Source organism: Orycteropus afer, unplaced genomic scaffold (assembly GCF_000298275.1).
Source record: "Orycteropus afer afer isolate SDZICR_OR568_19922 unplaced genomic scaffold, OryAfe1.0 scaffold00026, whole genome shotgun sequence".
Classification (NCBI taxonomy): domain Eukaryota; kingdom Metazoa; phylum Chordata; class Mammalia; order Tubulidentata; family Orycteropodidae; genus Orycteropus; species Orycteropus afer.
Genome location: NW_006921613.1, coordinates 16739484 through 16755473, shown reverse-complemented (window position 1 = coordinate 16755473; position 15990 = coordinate 16739484). Strand labels below are relative to the sequence as shown.

At 41.9% G+C, this 15990-nt stretch overlaps 1 protein-coding gene across 1 annotated transcript in view; it reads right to left on the bottom strand.

Moving 5' to 3' along the window:
* Nucleotides 1-15990, bottom strand: part of FRMD5 (FERM domain containing 5) — a 382954-nt gene that overhangs the window by 41671 nt on the left and 325293 nt on the right. The window contains exons 5-7 of the mRNA XM_007935243.2: nucleotides 9465-9562; nucleotides 6777-6900; nucleotides 1234-1321 (exon numbers count right to left, since the gene is read on the bottom strand). Of these exons, the coding sequence (XP_007933434.1) occupies nucleotides 1234-1321; nucleotides 6777-6900; nucleotides 9465-9562 (310 nt within the window). The remainder of the gene's footprint in view (nucleotides 1-1233; nucleotides 1322-6776; nucleotides 6901-9464; nucleotides 9563-15990) is intronic.

Genomic DNA, 15990 nt, shown 5'->3' with positions numbered 1-15990 from the left:
CCATAGAGCTACTGCCTTGGAAACCCAAGGAGGGGTCACTATGAGTCAACTTGACGGCAGTGTTTTTTTTTTTTTTTTTTTAATTTAGGAAGCCTGACTAATTCCTTTGTGAATATCCATGTGTCAGTTATTTGGTACAAAAAGGCATGAATGTGTTTTCTGACTGCTGCCCCCCAAGAACACAGAGATTATGTAGCAGTAGGCTGTGCTAGTGAATAGGGAACGATGGGGCGGGGAAGGTGACCAGGGTTTCTGAGCATCAGAATGTTCTCAAGATTCATATTAAAAGTCCCAGCATTAAATTCTAGGCAAGAGCAAATTGACATGGCCTTACCAAGGGACCAAGGAAAACACCATTCTGCCCCCGCGTCACTGAGTTCCTTGTTTTGTGTTCTATTCATTTCTGTTAGAAATTTATGGTGTCTTCTCACCTAAACCCAATCTCCTGTTCTCATCTCATACTGTTTCCTTTCCGATCAGTTTGAGTTTGTTTTTTCCAGTGGTGCAGGGGCCTCTCCAATAATTGAATGAGGGAGAGGCAAAAAGGTGGAGAAACTGAGGCAGAAATCAGGAACGTTCAAGCAATAGCAGCGTGGAGACGAAGTGGAGGGACATGGCCCCAGAAAGAACAGAAAGGCCAGGGGCCTCTGCTGTTCTCAGCAGTGACTGTAGCTGCCTGAGCTCATCTCCAAAATGCCAGACACATGTAAGTAATTACAGAGGTTTTTCTCTGGGCAGAGCCTCCCGGCTGGTTCCCGTCTCGTCTTCGTGGGCACATAATGGAATTAAATGTGACTCCACTGCAGTTCCACACAGTGACTTATGCCACTGCAGTCAATAAAACCCACTCTTGGAAAGGAAGTAGATTACGGGTCAGAGAAAGGTGGGCAGTGTGCTGAGCCACCTCCTGTTGTTCCCTGTGGGGGGCCTTCCACATCCCTCTTTTCTTCACTTCCACCAAATTACCCATTGCTGCCAAAGTGGGGCCCCTGTTTCCAATTTGTTATTTAGATTGACTTGCCTCAGATCCTTCAAAAATTGATGTGGCATCACAAAAATGATGCAGTATGGAATCCTGAGAAGTTCTCAGAATTAGACATTAGCATCTGTCACAGAAAGAGCCAATTATTCAGACTGTGAAGGTGGCCCAATGGGCACAGGCACTTGGTGTTTTGCTGCCTATTGCCCTTTAGAGGAGCAAGGTCAGTGCAGTCTCCAACCAGGGGAGCTTACCTTACAAGGGTGGGGGTCCACTCCATATGTCTCCAAGGTCTGTGCTTTCCTTAAAAAGTTTAGCTCTGATGTTGCTGGTGTTTGACCACTGGAATGAAGAAAACGAGATGATTTCAGGGCTTCCTGTTCCCACAGGTGCCAATGAGGTAAAGTCTATTAAGAAGTCCTTAGATGGCAGGAAGATGGAAGAGAGAGGGGTGTTATTGCTTATGGAGCATTGACTTTCAGTTTACGGTGATAAGTTACACAGTTGATTAACGTAATTGCTATCAATAAGTTATATACCTGTAAGTAGTTGAAGTGGCAAAAATAGTGTGATAGATATATTTATAACAAGGACAGAAAGAGAGAGAGAGAAAGAGGGAGAGAGAAAGGCTGCTTATGTACAACCAAAGACCTCATGGGATTTGGTTCCTTAGTTTGGAGGTTTAGGGTTATGGTTTCATGGAACATTCCAGTTAATTGGACTAATAACATGCTTAGTGCTTCTGTTTTACCTCATAGTTTGATGCATAGTACCTGGTGGTCTTAAAAGCCTACAAGGAGCCATCTAAGGCACAATAATTGGTTTCAATTTGCTTGGAACAACAGAGGAAGAAGGAGAGTCAGGAAGAAGAGGAGGAGATAGAATATGTGGCTAATAGCCTTCCTGAACAACTGCCTCCTTTGCCGTGAGACCAGAAGAACTGGACGGTGCTCAGCTACTATTACGGAACATTTTGATCAAAAATTCTATAGAAGAATTGTAATCAAAAGGGGAAAAATACAGAACAGAATTTCAAATTCTCATGGGCTTCAGACCTTCTGGAATCATGGAAACTGGATGAACCCTCAAAATGATTACCCTGAGATCATCCTTAATCCTTAAACCAAAAATATCCCCTGAAGTCTTCTTAAAACCAAACAATAGTTTACCTTAACTAGTAAAAAATGCCTGCCTTGAGCATTATGCACTTTTAAGAACTATCTATATGGGATCAAAGTGACAACAGCAGCTCCAAAGATTAGATAGAAGCCTTAGGGGGCAATGAGTTTATGTTAATGGAGGAGGAACAACTCAGAGAAGGAGGATAAGAATGGCTGCACAGTTCCAATGTCACTGAAATGGACATGTAGAAATTTGAATTGGTGATTGTTTTTGCAACAATAACAATTAAAAAAAAAAAGAAGGGCTCAAGGGGAAGCACACATGCCAGGTTTTCCTGAGTGTGCTTCCTATTGTCCCAGGACCAACTTTTCAGAGACTCCTGTCTGGGATCAAAAACTCGAATGCCTTCAAGGGTGAGGCAGGCCATATAATGAGTGACCTGGGCCGGAGTGTAAGACAGTGTGGGCTGTGGCAACCTGCAGAGCTCTTTCTGCATCTAATGGAAGTGGCTTTTCCTCAGCTCTGAGACTGTAATCATGTGGGAATGTGGAGCCCAGAATTGCTAGATGTTCTGATTTTTTTTAAAGAGAAATGAGAGATACTGATTTTTATGTGATGTGGCATAATTTAAAGAGTCCTAGTGGTATAGTGGTTAAGTGCTCAGCTTCTAACAGAAAGGTGGGCAGTTTAAATCCTCCAGCCTCTCTGAGGGAGAAAGGTGAAGCAGTCTGCTTCCGTAAACATTCACAGCCTTGGAATTCCTATGGAGCAGTTCTACTCTGTCCTATAGAGTATGAGTCGGAATTGATTTGATGGCAATGCCTTTTTATTTTATTTTCCCCCAATTGTTTTAAATATCTGGGGGCAAACGAAACACATCTGCACGCTGGCTGCAGTGCTTTGTTTCTTTTCTTTTATCTGATCAAGACTGAAATACAAAGAAAGAGTCTGTATATCTTGCTGGTGCCATCCAACCCTCTTCTTTTACCAAAAAGGAATGTGGGAATATAAAGTCAGGAGAAGACTGTGTGAGCTCCTCAGACTCTACAGTAGCTCTGTTTGTCCACAGGATGATGACTATGAAAAGGAAACAAGCAGAAAAAAAAAAAAAAAAAAACGTAACCAGCGCCAGCTGTAAGCTGAAGAAGGGGCTTTTAGCATCATTCCCCTGCTGGCTGCCTCTTCAGCAGATGTGCCGATGAGCTCAGTGCAGAACCAGTGGTGGTATAACCATCAGGCTATGAGGCCACATCCAGAGTCCTATGGAAACAGATGCCTTCTATACATATGAGACTGGTTCCTGTGTATGTGTGTGGGTGTGTGGGTGTGGCGGGCAGTTTGTGAGGTCAACAACAACTCTGATGGCTGGTGGGAAGGACTGAATGCTCCTAATTCTAAGTTCAACATTCGCCTCGGGTAATATGGCAGGGGAGGAAGATAAGCCAACCCAAAGGCATAGCAGGACAGAATCCCTCTGGAGTCCTTTTGAAAAGGCACCAATCAATCAGCACCTTTATTTGCCAGTTTCTGTGCTACTTGCTATAAAACATACAACATAAATAAATAAAATGTAGTGCACATTCTGGATCCTACCCTCAAGGGACTCATATTAGAGTGGGAGAAAGGAAACACAGTCATATTTTTTACATTATTACATTATGAAGAGGAGGCTGAACAGGTAAGTAATACCTACAGTGCTTTGTTTCTTTTCTTTTATCTGATCAACCTGCAGGTATTATTGTGGATGCTAACTTTTTGTACAGTCACCAGAGCACCCAAGACACAGGGAAGGTGTTTGGAAAATGCATGTAGAATGCAGGCAGGCTGCCCTGTAAGTGTTATCACACAGCAGGGATGGACTGGGCACCAGAGGTGGCTGGAGTAGGCCCTTCCAGGGAGCTTCGGCAGTGGTGGTATCATCGGCTCACTGCCTGGAGGGTGGTGGGCCCTGTGGGCTCCAGTCACCACAGGAGCCCGCCCACATCTCCAGGGCCCTGAAATCGGGCATCATATCCTGGGGATTCCTTGCCTTAGATGAGGGTTCTAGGGGAAGTGCCCTCACTGTTCTGACATTTCCTAAATCCCGCTGGCCAGCGCCTTCTGATGCAGCAAGACCCCATGCGTGCCCAAGTTTATTCTGATGACTACCACAAGGGGTCGCTTTTCCCCTGAAAGAATGCTGGGAGGAGCCCTGGGTTCTGCCACACAATGGGCAAGGGGCCTGTTTACCGAGGCTAAGAAGGCTTTTGGGATGTATTTGCTGGTAAACTCAGGAGTTTAACCTGAAATCTCTGAGTGAAAGTTGTTTTTTTTTTTAAGAGGGGGGCGTGTAGGAACTGATTGAGCTTAGTATTATTATTAGAAACAAACATATCCTTCTCCAGAAAGATTTAAAAAATGGTATTAAAATGATGGCTTTCCATTTTAGTTTACCACACTATATGTAACTATTTTCTTCTTTGTTAACAATTTGGAGAATCTGTTTTACTGTGCCACAGAAATTGTAGCTCAAGTACCCTGTTGTCATCTTGTTGTTGTTTTTTAAATCAGTCTTTATAGATTTCATGTGGGTGAAAGGATGCATTAACACTTTTTTGGGACTCAGAATATTATGGGTGAGCTCAAAGAAGATGAGGAAAACCAGCCTTGCTTCAAGCTGCTTCTCTTTTGTGCACCATCAGGGTCAGGTGTGTGTGTGGGAGTTGAGTCAGGCATTGCTGAAGATACAGCCCCTAAACCAATGTATTCTCAGGATACCCATCAAAACCAATCATAATAACCAAAACATATATAAGAACTTAACAACAAAACCACAACCCAATGATAAATGGGTAAAGGACTTGAATAGACATTTCACCAAAGAGGACATTCAAATGGCCACCAAGCACCTGAAAAGATGCTCAGAGTCATTAGCCATCAGAGAGAAGCAAATCAAAACCACAATGAGATACTATTGTACTCCCACCAGGATGGCTAAGATTAACAAACAAACAAACAAACAAAAACAAACCATCAAATAACAAATGTCTACAAGGATGTGGGGAAATCGGAACCATTACTTATTGTTGGTGGGAATGCAAAATGGCACAGCTGTTATAGAAAACAGTGCTGCAGTTCCTCAAAAAACCAAAAATAGGACTACCACAGGACCTAGCAATTCCACTCCTAGGTATATATCCAAAAGACTTGAAAGCAGAGACTCAAACAGAGACTTTACACCAATGGTCACTGCAGTGTATTCATAATAGCTAAAAGTTGGAAACAACCTAAATGCCCATCAACAGATGAATAGATAATAAAAATGTGGTCCATACATACAATGGAATACTACTCAGCCAGCAGAAGAAATGATGTCTTGATACATGCTACACTCTGGATGGAGCTGGAAGACATAATGCTGAGTGAAATAGGTCAATCTCAAAAGGACAAATATTGTATGATCTCACTTATATAAGAAGAGAAGAAAAAGCATATGTATAGAGAACAAAGTTTACTAGTAGTTACCAGAGAAGAAAAATGGGGGAAGGGGAGTGTTTAATGATGATGGACATAATCACATTAAGGGTAGACTTGCACAGCTAATTATTGTAATTGCTGTCAATAAGTTACCTATATGTAAAAAGTTGAATTGGCAAAAGTTGTGGAATAGATAGGTTTACAAAAGTTACCAAAAAAAAAAAAAAAAAGTAGCTGCCGAGGCTGCTTATGTACAACCAAAGACCTTGTGGGATTTGGTTTCTTGGTTTGGAGGTTTCATGGGACATCCCAGTTAATTGGCCTAATGTGTTTAGTGCTTCTGTTCTACCTTCTAGTTCAATATGTAGTTTCTACGGCCTTAAAAACCTGCAAGTGGACATCCAAGGCACAACAGTTGGTCTCTATTTGCCTGGAACAAAAGAGGAAGAAGGAGAGTCAGGAATAAGAGGAAGATATAGAGTGTGTGGCTAACTGTCTCCATAACAACTGCCTCCTTTGCCATGAGTATAGAAGAACTGGATAGTGCCCATCCACCATTACCGAACAAATATTTGATCAAAGTTTCCATAGAATGCTGATCACAAGGGGGGAAATGCAGAACAGAATTTCAAATTTTCATGGACTTCAGACTTCCTGAAGCCATGAAGCTTGCATGAATCCTTCAAACTACTGTTCTGAGATAATCTTTAAACCTCAAACCAAAAATATCCCCTGAGATCTTCTTAAAACCAAACAGTAGTTTAGCTTACTGAGTGAAGAATGTCTGCCTTGAGCAGTATACTCTTTTAAGAACTATGTCTATGGGATCAAATTGACAACATTCACGTGAAAGATTAGATAGGAGCCTTAGGGGCAGTGAATTTCTGTTAGTGGAGGAGGAATGACTCAGAAAAGGAGGGTGAGAATGGTTATATACCTCAAATAGTGTAGTCAGTGTCACTAAATGGTGCATGTAGAATTGGTGTATGCTTTGCTATGTATATTCTCAACAACAAAATAAACATATATATTTATTATATATATATTATATATGAATAAATAAATAAAATTACACATGGTATATCCAGAGTTAGGAAGGCTGGGAGCATCACCATGTATCATAAAACAGTCTACATGAACAGAATACAATGCACAGAGTCTGTTTGCTCCTGTTATGGGACAGCCATTGTGCCCTGAGCCTGAACCGAGTATTACCCACCTGAGCTCTGTTTTGTGAATCTCAGCGATTTTCCTTTCCAGTTTCTCTGAATGTTTAGGGAAAAACTGGAACTTGGAGCTGTAGCCTTCAGGGTGTTTCCCGGGATCATAATCCCCAATCTCCGCTTTAAAAAGGAAGGTAGGGGAAAATAATTGTGCAGACAGGTAAATTGTTACTGGCAAAGCAACAAAGAGATTGACACATACAACAAAAGCCAAAGCACAAATCAGCTTTACAAAGAGCAATGGATCCCGAGTCCACAGATAGAAGGGCAGATCCCTCAGAACACATTCACCTTTGTTTTTCCCCCATCCATGCACTTTGGGTTGATGTTTAAGTTTAAACAGAAAGATAGTGGTGTTGACTCTGTTTTCTGAGACCACCACAAATAAATTTGTAATAAAAGAGCAGAAGCCTGTGACACAGTCCTTGTCCATTCAGCCCTGAGAAGAAGGCCTGGGAGCCCTGTTCTTTGTGGCAACTCAGGAAACTGAGTTCTATCAGAAGACAGACCCTCTTGGGCCTGAGCCAGATCAGAAGTCTTCATCTTGTTTTTGAGGATTCAGCAGCAAATTGATGAATGAGCCATGATCTGAACTCAGAACTCAACCCTCAGTCCAAATAAAATCAGATGAATAAATCTGAATAAATATTCACAGAAGGCTGACTAGGTTGTAACCAGTAAGTGTCACAGAGTTCAGGAGCATCAAGTTCTAAAGTTGACTTCTCAATTCTCTGCCTGGTGTAGCTTTCTCTTCCGGCCATTCACAGAGAGAATCCAATTCAACTATCCGTAGAGTTGTTTGCTGAGACAGCAGTGGACCCATGGTGCTCTCCACAATGTATTCTGGGTCAGAATCCAGCTTTCTCTATATGAAGCACTTGGAGGAAGCATGGTGGGTATAAGAGGAAGGAGAAGCTTCCTGCTGCTTTGCAGTTGCCCTCTTTCCTTCCCTTTGAGAGCCATAACCAGTTCAGATGAAAAGTCTTGAGGGAGAACTAAATACTAAGAAGGAAATGTGCCCTTCTCTCACAGCTGACTTTTGTACTTGTGGTTTGTACTCTTTCACCACAAATATTCATCGTGTCTTCCAAATTACTTAGGGATTTCTACGAATTACCAAGAGACTAAAGGCTTCCCTGAGCCTGAAGTCCAGAATGACCCTAAGCCAGAGAGTCATTTATTATGATTTTATTTAGAAAGCTCCAAATTCAATATTTAACATCAATTACTTCTTTAAGGAAAAAACAAAAGAAAAATTCAGTAAGATTGTCAAGGAAAGAAAGAATGGAGTTTAAAATTTCACTTAGATTGGGTTAGGCTTTCTGTTTAAAGATGTAATGGGCATATTTGGATACCTTAGAGTCAGCAAGCTCTCTCTAGACACTTCCCATTTATGGGATTTTTAAAACAGGTGTCTCAGAAGTCAAGGTTGCAATGGACAGACTCTTAACGTTTCTGAACACAGTTGTGATATTTATTTTGCCAGAGATAGTTTAGTTTCTTTCTTTCTTTCTTTTTTATTCTTTAAGGTATGAGTTCTTTTATTACCCAGATGTAGTACAATTTTTCAGGAACACACATTTTTACATCAAATGAGATAGTTCATATGTTTTGTTTTTCTCTTTGCTACTTTTTCTTCTTTATCTAAAATATGCTATAGAAATACCATCAAGATGATGTAGAAAACCGATTTAAAAAGAACCCTAACATTTGTATGATGCTTTTCAGTTTGCAAATAGTGAACAAATAAGGAATTATTAGGCAAAAACAAAGTATTATCTTTCAGTAAATAAAGAGTAGTAGAATGCCATTCAATTCTTTACTGATATTACATCCTTGATATTACTCAAATCCATTCATTTATCTCCATCTTTACTAATTCTCCCTCTCTTCTGGATTATTATAGCAATAGTAATATAGGAAGGTGATCTTCCTGCTTCTACTGCCAGAGATACTTTAGTTTCTTATTGGCTAAAACTTTCTAGTTCTCTTTACAAAACAGCTTCTGGGAGTTCACAGATTTTCAATTACGAGTCAAGATTCTTTGATGGAAACTTCATGATTTTAATGCTATGGCCCAAAATTGATCCAGTGACAATGAGAGTTTCAGGTCTAAGGACTAAGAGAAATCCAGAAAGTGGCATTTAAATGCCTCCTGCACTTCAGGAAAGGGGAAGGGACCATATGTCAAGAAGGTGTATTAAGTTTCTCCCATTGTTTTGCAAAAATGCCAGTCTGGGCATCAGCTGGGTACAGCCCCAACTCTTAGTTATTAGCATGTTAGGAAATGCACTTGTTACTTGGAAATATTTTCAACTCTGAGCACTCTGAACTAAAAGGTCTCTGAAATAGATACCAGATGCTTCACATCTTGGAGATGTGCATGAGAGGGTAGGAAAGAGTGATTCAGATTACTCTCCAGAATCTCAGTAACCTCCTCAACTAAGGGCACAGGGAAAATCCCCCAAATAGAGTCAGAATGACTCGTAGTAAGACTTAAGTCCTGTTTAGGATTAAGTGTTCAGTTCTTACTGGCTCTAGGGAGTCTGGGCAAAATCCTCTAGCTTGGACTCTGCTTTGGGTTAGATACTGTCTATATCCAAGAAGTAGTCATCTGTGGTAGCTGAAATAATGTAATCTGTACTTAGCATGAAAAGCAAATTTATCCTGTCAAAAACCATTACCTTGAAGGATATAGGCTGCTAACAAGGCAGCATCCGATGTTTTACAGAGGAGGCGGCCATGGTAGAGATCCCTTTTGATCTGTAGGAAGACTAAATACCTGGAGAGAAAACAGAGAATGAACTACAAAGGATTTCTTTGAAGACATAAATATGTAATATAGGCATATCAAAATCTTTGTCAGGTCATTTTTATTACCTTGGAAAAAAAACATCTCAAAACATACCACAGAACAAATACGTTTTCCATTTCCTTGGAGACTCTCATGTGCTTTATTTACCCTGAACCAATTTAAGGTTCAATTCAAAACAACCTGTCAGTTCCTTCTGTAGCTCAAAACAGAAGTGGCATTTCCTGGTAAAGGTATTGTCCCTCAGCTCTGGGCTCTGAAAGGAGCTAGCCCCTGCCAATCTATGCCAGAAACAAAAACTGGTACTAGATGAGAAAGGGGCAATCTGGGCTCTCTACCTTGGACTTACATTCCTTCATAATTGGAATGGTGGGTGAAAGAACTAAGCCAAGGAAGAGTTCCGCCTTGGTTTGCCATGAGAATCTATCCATATGGAGAAGCAGTCTTCAATTATTTGGCAGAGGCCAAGGTGTAAAAAGAGGCACTGGTGAAGGAAACATAAATATTAAGCAGGAACTTTTGGCATCTCTTCAGATACAGAAAGCTGTCATCTCAAATGGATGCAGGATATCAAGAGCTAATAGAAGCTGACATGTATTGAACATATACTATCTGCCAGTCCACATGTTACATATAATATTTAATTCTCATATGACACTCTGAAATCCCCAAAACCTATTGCTATCGAATCAGTTCTGACTCAACAGTGGCCCTGTTGGATAAAGCAGAACTGCCCCATAGGGTTTCCAAGGCTGTAAATCTTTACAGAAGCAGACTGTCACATCTTTTTCTTGCAGAGTGGCTGGTGGATTCAAATTGCCAATCTTTAGGTTAGCAGCCAGGACATTTTGAGATAGGTACTATTAATATCCCCATTTTTCCAGATAAAGAAACTGAGGTTTAAGTGATTTTCCCATGGACATACAACTAAGCAGTGGCATAACCTGGATTCATATTGAGAATTATTAGACTCTTGAGCTTGGCTCTTAATCACTATGCAGTAGAAGCTATGCCACCAGTTATTTCAAGTATCAGCAGAGTCACCACAGTGGACAGGCTTCAACTAAGACAGTCTAGGAAGAAAGTCCTGGTGATATACAAGTATGCATCACATGTGTGTCCATGACACATTCTCTAAAACAGGATGTTATGTGTTTTGGACGTTATGTGAACACTATATTAAAACCTTATGGGAGCCTGCTTCCGGTTGTCCTTTCCACTGCTACTGACTCTACTAACTACGCTGCCTCTTTTGGCTAGCCAGCTGAAGCCAGAGAAACTGGCAGGAGCTGCAGGAGGAGAAAGAGGAAGCAAGCAGGGAGGGAGCAGAGCATGCCTGGTGGCACCACCCCTGTTCTGTCTGGCTGAGAAGCAGGAGTAGCCACCATCACTGCTGCCTGCTGACAAAGCCCAAAAGCCATGTTCTCTGCTTCACCTGTCTGTATTCCACCCGTGGTCCAGTGCTGTAAGAGTCTGGGTTTGGGTGGGGTATTTAAAAGCATTAGGGGGAGATTATAAACAAAAGGAGAGCTGCTTTCCCTTCAAACAAAACAACCCAACCTCATGGGACCATGGACATATATGTAGTCATTAAGCAACACATACCTGTACCTCTGAAAATTAGCCAATAAAAACTCTGTGAGCACATGAGAATATTGTTTATGTAACTGGAAAAACACAGTGGCTGCAACAATGGACTCCAGCATACCAACAACTGTGAAGATGGAGGACTGGGCAGTGTTTCATTCTGTTGTACATGGGGTCACCATGAATTGAAGCCGACTTGACAGCAACTAACAACAATGAAAATATATTGTCCTTCTTGCACTATAACTGCTTCCTAATGTCTCCCCCAAACCAAACCAAACCTGTTGCCACCAACTTGATTCCAACTCATAGAGACCCTGAAGGACAGAGTAGAACCACCCCATAGAGTTTCCAAGGCTGTAACCTTTATGGAAGCAGGCGGCCACATCTTTCTCCTTATGGAGCTGCAGGTGGGTTCCAGCCACCAAGCTTTCAGTTAGCAGTCAAGTGCTTTAACCATAGTGCAGTGGAATGGAATTGTTGACTTTCCATTTTGAAATTACTTTCCAAGGAGGAGGATTTCTGCTATTCATAATCTCACAGGTGCCCTAAGAAGAGCAAAAACCAGGAGTATCACACCCTTGAATGAGTCAGCTACCACACTGCCTACTTGGCCAAGGAGCATCTGTGGTGGTTAAAAAAATATGTACACAAATTCTTTCATAGTCTTAATTTCTTAACTTCCTCTCTTTGAGTGTGGTTTGGACTTAGTGGCTTGCTTCTAACAGAGAGAATAAGGCAGAAGAGATAGTGTCTGACTTCTAAGACTGGTCATAAAGGCATCACAACTTCCTCCTAGTTCTCTCTTAAATGACTTACTCTGTTGAAGACACTTAAGAAGCCCTATAAAGAGGTACATGTGGTGATAACTGAGGCTTTTTGCCAACAGTCAGCAAGAAACTGGGGCATTCTGCCAAGAGTCATGTGAGTGGCTTGGAAGTGATTCCTCCAGCTTTCAGATGACTGCAGTCCTGGGCAACCTCTTGACTATAACCTTTTAAGAAACCCTAAGCCAGAAACATTTAGATAAAGTGCTCCTAAATTACTGACCCACAGAAACAGTGAGCTAAGAAATGTTTGGTATTTTAAGTTTTGGGGTAATTTGTTATGCAGCCATAGACAGTAATAGAAATGTAGTAAAATTCCCTTAAATATGTCAATCTGAACCAAAGAAATTGAAGCCTCCCTGAACAAATGATGGTTTCCATTGCTTCTGTTTTCAGGGTGAAGAATCAAACAGAAGATTCCATGCCCACTTGATCATGTGAAAATGCTCAAGAAAAAGAGTACCAATATCGGTGTACCTTCTAAAAGGGGCTGGGAGGGGACCAGCAGGTAACCCTGAGGGTCTTGGGCTTACTGATTCTAGTAATTAGCAAACAGAAATGAAGGAGCAATAAAATCTTCTCAAGGCCTTGCTACTCAAAGTATGGCCACATATCAGGAATATCAGTATCTCCTGGGAGCTTGGAAACGCAGACTATTAGGCCCATCCTAGATCTACTGAATTGTAATTTGCCTTTTGATAATGTCCCCCAGGTAATTTGTATGTAGATTAAAGTTTAAGAAACACTGTCCTAAGAAAGTGGGAGAAAGATGTGGTAGTCGGCTGCTGTAAAGATTTACAGCCTTGGAAACCCTATAGGGCACTTCTACTCTGTCTTATTGGGTCACTACTTGACAGCAATGGGTTTGGTTGGGTTGGTCCTAAGAAAATTCGAAACCATTCTTCTAAATAAACCAAGGGGGAGTGTCCTCACACCAAAGGGAAGGTGAGTACTGTAGTCTGGAATTTAATAAGACACTCTCATCTTCTCCTCCCCCAACTCTGCCCCAGTGTTTGCCAGGGAAAATGGAAGGAGAAAGGCATCATGCAGAGTGAATAATTAAGATGGATCAACCAAATCAAGCTTTTCTCCACTCTCCTTCCCACAGTGAAATGGCACACGGTGTGTGGGAGAGAGAGAGAGAGCACTTCTCTGCCTCTCACTATTCCAACTCCCACCTTCTGCAGGTGCACCTTTGGCAGGATGTGGATGCAAACCTTTCACCCCTTACTCACTAATCACTCCCTGGGCCTCCTCATGCTTCACTCCTCCCATGCCTCTCTACTTGTTTGTGTCCAAAATTCAGGGGCAATATCTATTGGCCTAGAGGAGATACTTCAATGAGATGCCAAAGCCCTGAGCAGTGATTCCCAATGTGATGTTGAGAGGACTGTTCCCCTGGGGAGGATGTCAGACTCTTTAGTGGGTGCCCTTGTGGTTTGGAAAAATTTTGATTTGCTCCCATCCCCCTCATGAGGACCTGATCCTCCTCATACTAAGAACCACTGTTGTGATTAGGCATCATGATTGATGGGCACATAGCAGGTGCCTCAGGTGAGCTAAGACAGAAACAAGGCCATCCACTGCTGGGGGCAGCACAGCTACAGGAAGCCAAGGAGCAGTCTCTAGCAATGGCATAACAATCAGAGTGGGAGATGGGGATGACAGGGAAGTTAGTGTCCTAAAGAAACAAACCATAGTCTTCACAGGACCAGAAGAGATGAGCTCATCAAAGAAACAACTGTCAGCTCCAAAAGAGAAAGCTGCACTAGGCTTCTTGTCCCCTGTTTTTTTCTGCTACAGCAGCTTCCATCATGTTTTATGTTTTGTTCATTTAAGGAGAAAATCAATGACTTGATGTTGCTGGTCATGAAAAGTTTACCGCTTGACTCATAGCATTATAACTATACCCAAGGGACTCTGGCATGTTTTTCTCAGTCACATGTGGGCTGAAGAAAGACTATCTTGTTGACTGTGGCTTTGCCATCAGGGCCACTATGCACTGACTGTCTACTGAAGCCACCCGGCCCCGCTGGTTCTTGATGAGCAGACTAGCTGAGTTACCCAATCTCAGCACTTCAGAACAGGAGAGTGTTTAGAGTCATAGTGCCCAACTCCCCCATTTCATAGCTGAGGAAACACAAGTCTGGAGATGTGAAGTGACTTGTCTGAGGTGACACAGTGATCATAATCAAGGACCTTCTACTCCCATCATAATGCAGTTAGGCATCAGGTTAGAGAGAGAAGGGTCCTAAAGTAGGTAAGGAGAACTTCTGTCATCAAAGAGAAATTCTAATTGGAACCAAACAAGAATGATCTGGTATTTGAACCAAGTCTTTCTGATTTATTAACCCAGTGGTCAGCAAACGACAGCCCACTGTAATAATTTCAAATAAAATTCTATTGGAACACAGCCATACTCATTTTGCTTTCACACTACAATGTCAGAATTGAGTATTTGTAACAGAGATCAGATAACCCATGAAGCCTAAAATAATTACTATCTGGCCCTTTACAGAAAAAGTTTGCCAATTGATCTTAGTGAAAGCTTTTAACCTTTACACTAGGCTTAACTCATGTTCACTGTATGAATAAAGGACTTCATAGCTCCATTTATTCATGCACATATATTCATTCTCTTAACATTTTTTGAGCACCTGCAGTGTCAGACAAATTTTGCTTCCTTAGAAGGTGGGACCCATTTGCGCTCAGTTTCCTTGTATTACTTGACTTCTCAAAGAGTTCCTATTCTTGTATTTCCTGTTAAAAGGTAAATCTCGTGCCTAATCCCCATTTTCTCTGTCTTGTCTCTAGCCCAGACAAGAAAATCTATTTATTACTTTAAAAAATGACAAAAGAGATTAATCAGGATTTGGCAACTAAATTTATCATCTGGGAAGAGTCCAAGAGATAAATTGAAGCATAGTTCTTTATTCCTGACTTCTTCAGTCCCTCCTCTCAGCCTAGTTTTATGGGAATGGCTGAGATGGCGGCAAAATTTAGGACCAATATTGCCAGGAAAAAAACACACTGACAGCTAAATTAGTTTGGCAGCAAGGTGGTGTGGAGTGCTCTAAGCCAGAAATGAATTATGGGTATGGAGTGAGACTGAGGCACGTACCCACCCTTTTAAAATCAGTAGGGATTTGAGTGAGGAAAAAAATGCAGCTAATCCCAGGATCTCAGCAGAATGTTTGGGGGTGGGGGTAGGGGCTGGGATGGGGATACAAACACTCCAAATCAGGCCCAGGCACTCTGTCATCTGTGTTCCTGAGAATGCCCAGCTTAGAAATTGTATTCTAGAGAAGGCAGGCTTGTGAGGTTGAGAGCAAATGGAACATAGTCCAGGATGGTTAGCACAAATGCAAGCAGACAGGAGAGGAGCCCATACACTTGTTGGTATCTGTCTTAGTTATCTCCACCAGTCTTAGCTACGTAGCACTGCTACAACAGAAATACCACAAGTGGGTGACTTTAACAAACAGAAATTTATTTTCTCACAGTTTTTTAAAAAAACAAAACAACAAACCACTGCCATTGAATTGCTTCTGACTCATAGTGACCGCTGGGTTCCCAAGGCAGTAAATCTTTACAGAAATAGATTGCCTCAACTTCCTTCTGAGGAGTGGCTGGTGGGTTTGAGTCACCAGCCTTCTGATTAGCAGTCAAATGCCTTGGCCACTGCACCACCAGAGCACCAGCTGCTCTGTGGGAGAAAGATGAGGCAGTCTGCTTCTGTGGAGATCTACAGACTTGGAAACCCTACAAGGCAGTTCTGCTCTGTCCTATAGGGTCACAGTGAGTTGGAATCAACTAGGTGGCAGGGGTAATACCTCACAGTTTGTTGTTGTTGTTATGTGCCGTCGAGTCGGCCCCGACTCATAGCGACCCCTCCTTGGGTTTCCGAGGCAGTATCACTACGGAAGTAGGATTGCCCAACCTTCCTTCCGAGGAGTGGCTGGTGGGTTTGAACCGCCAGCCTTC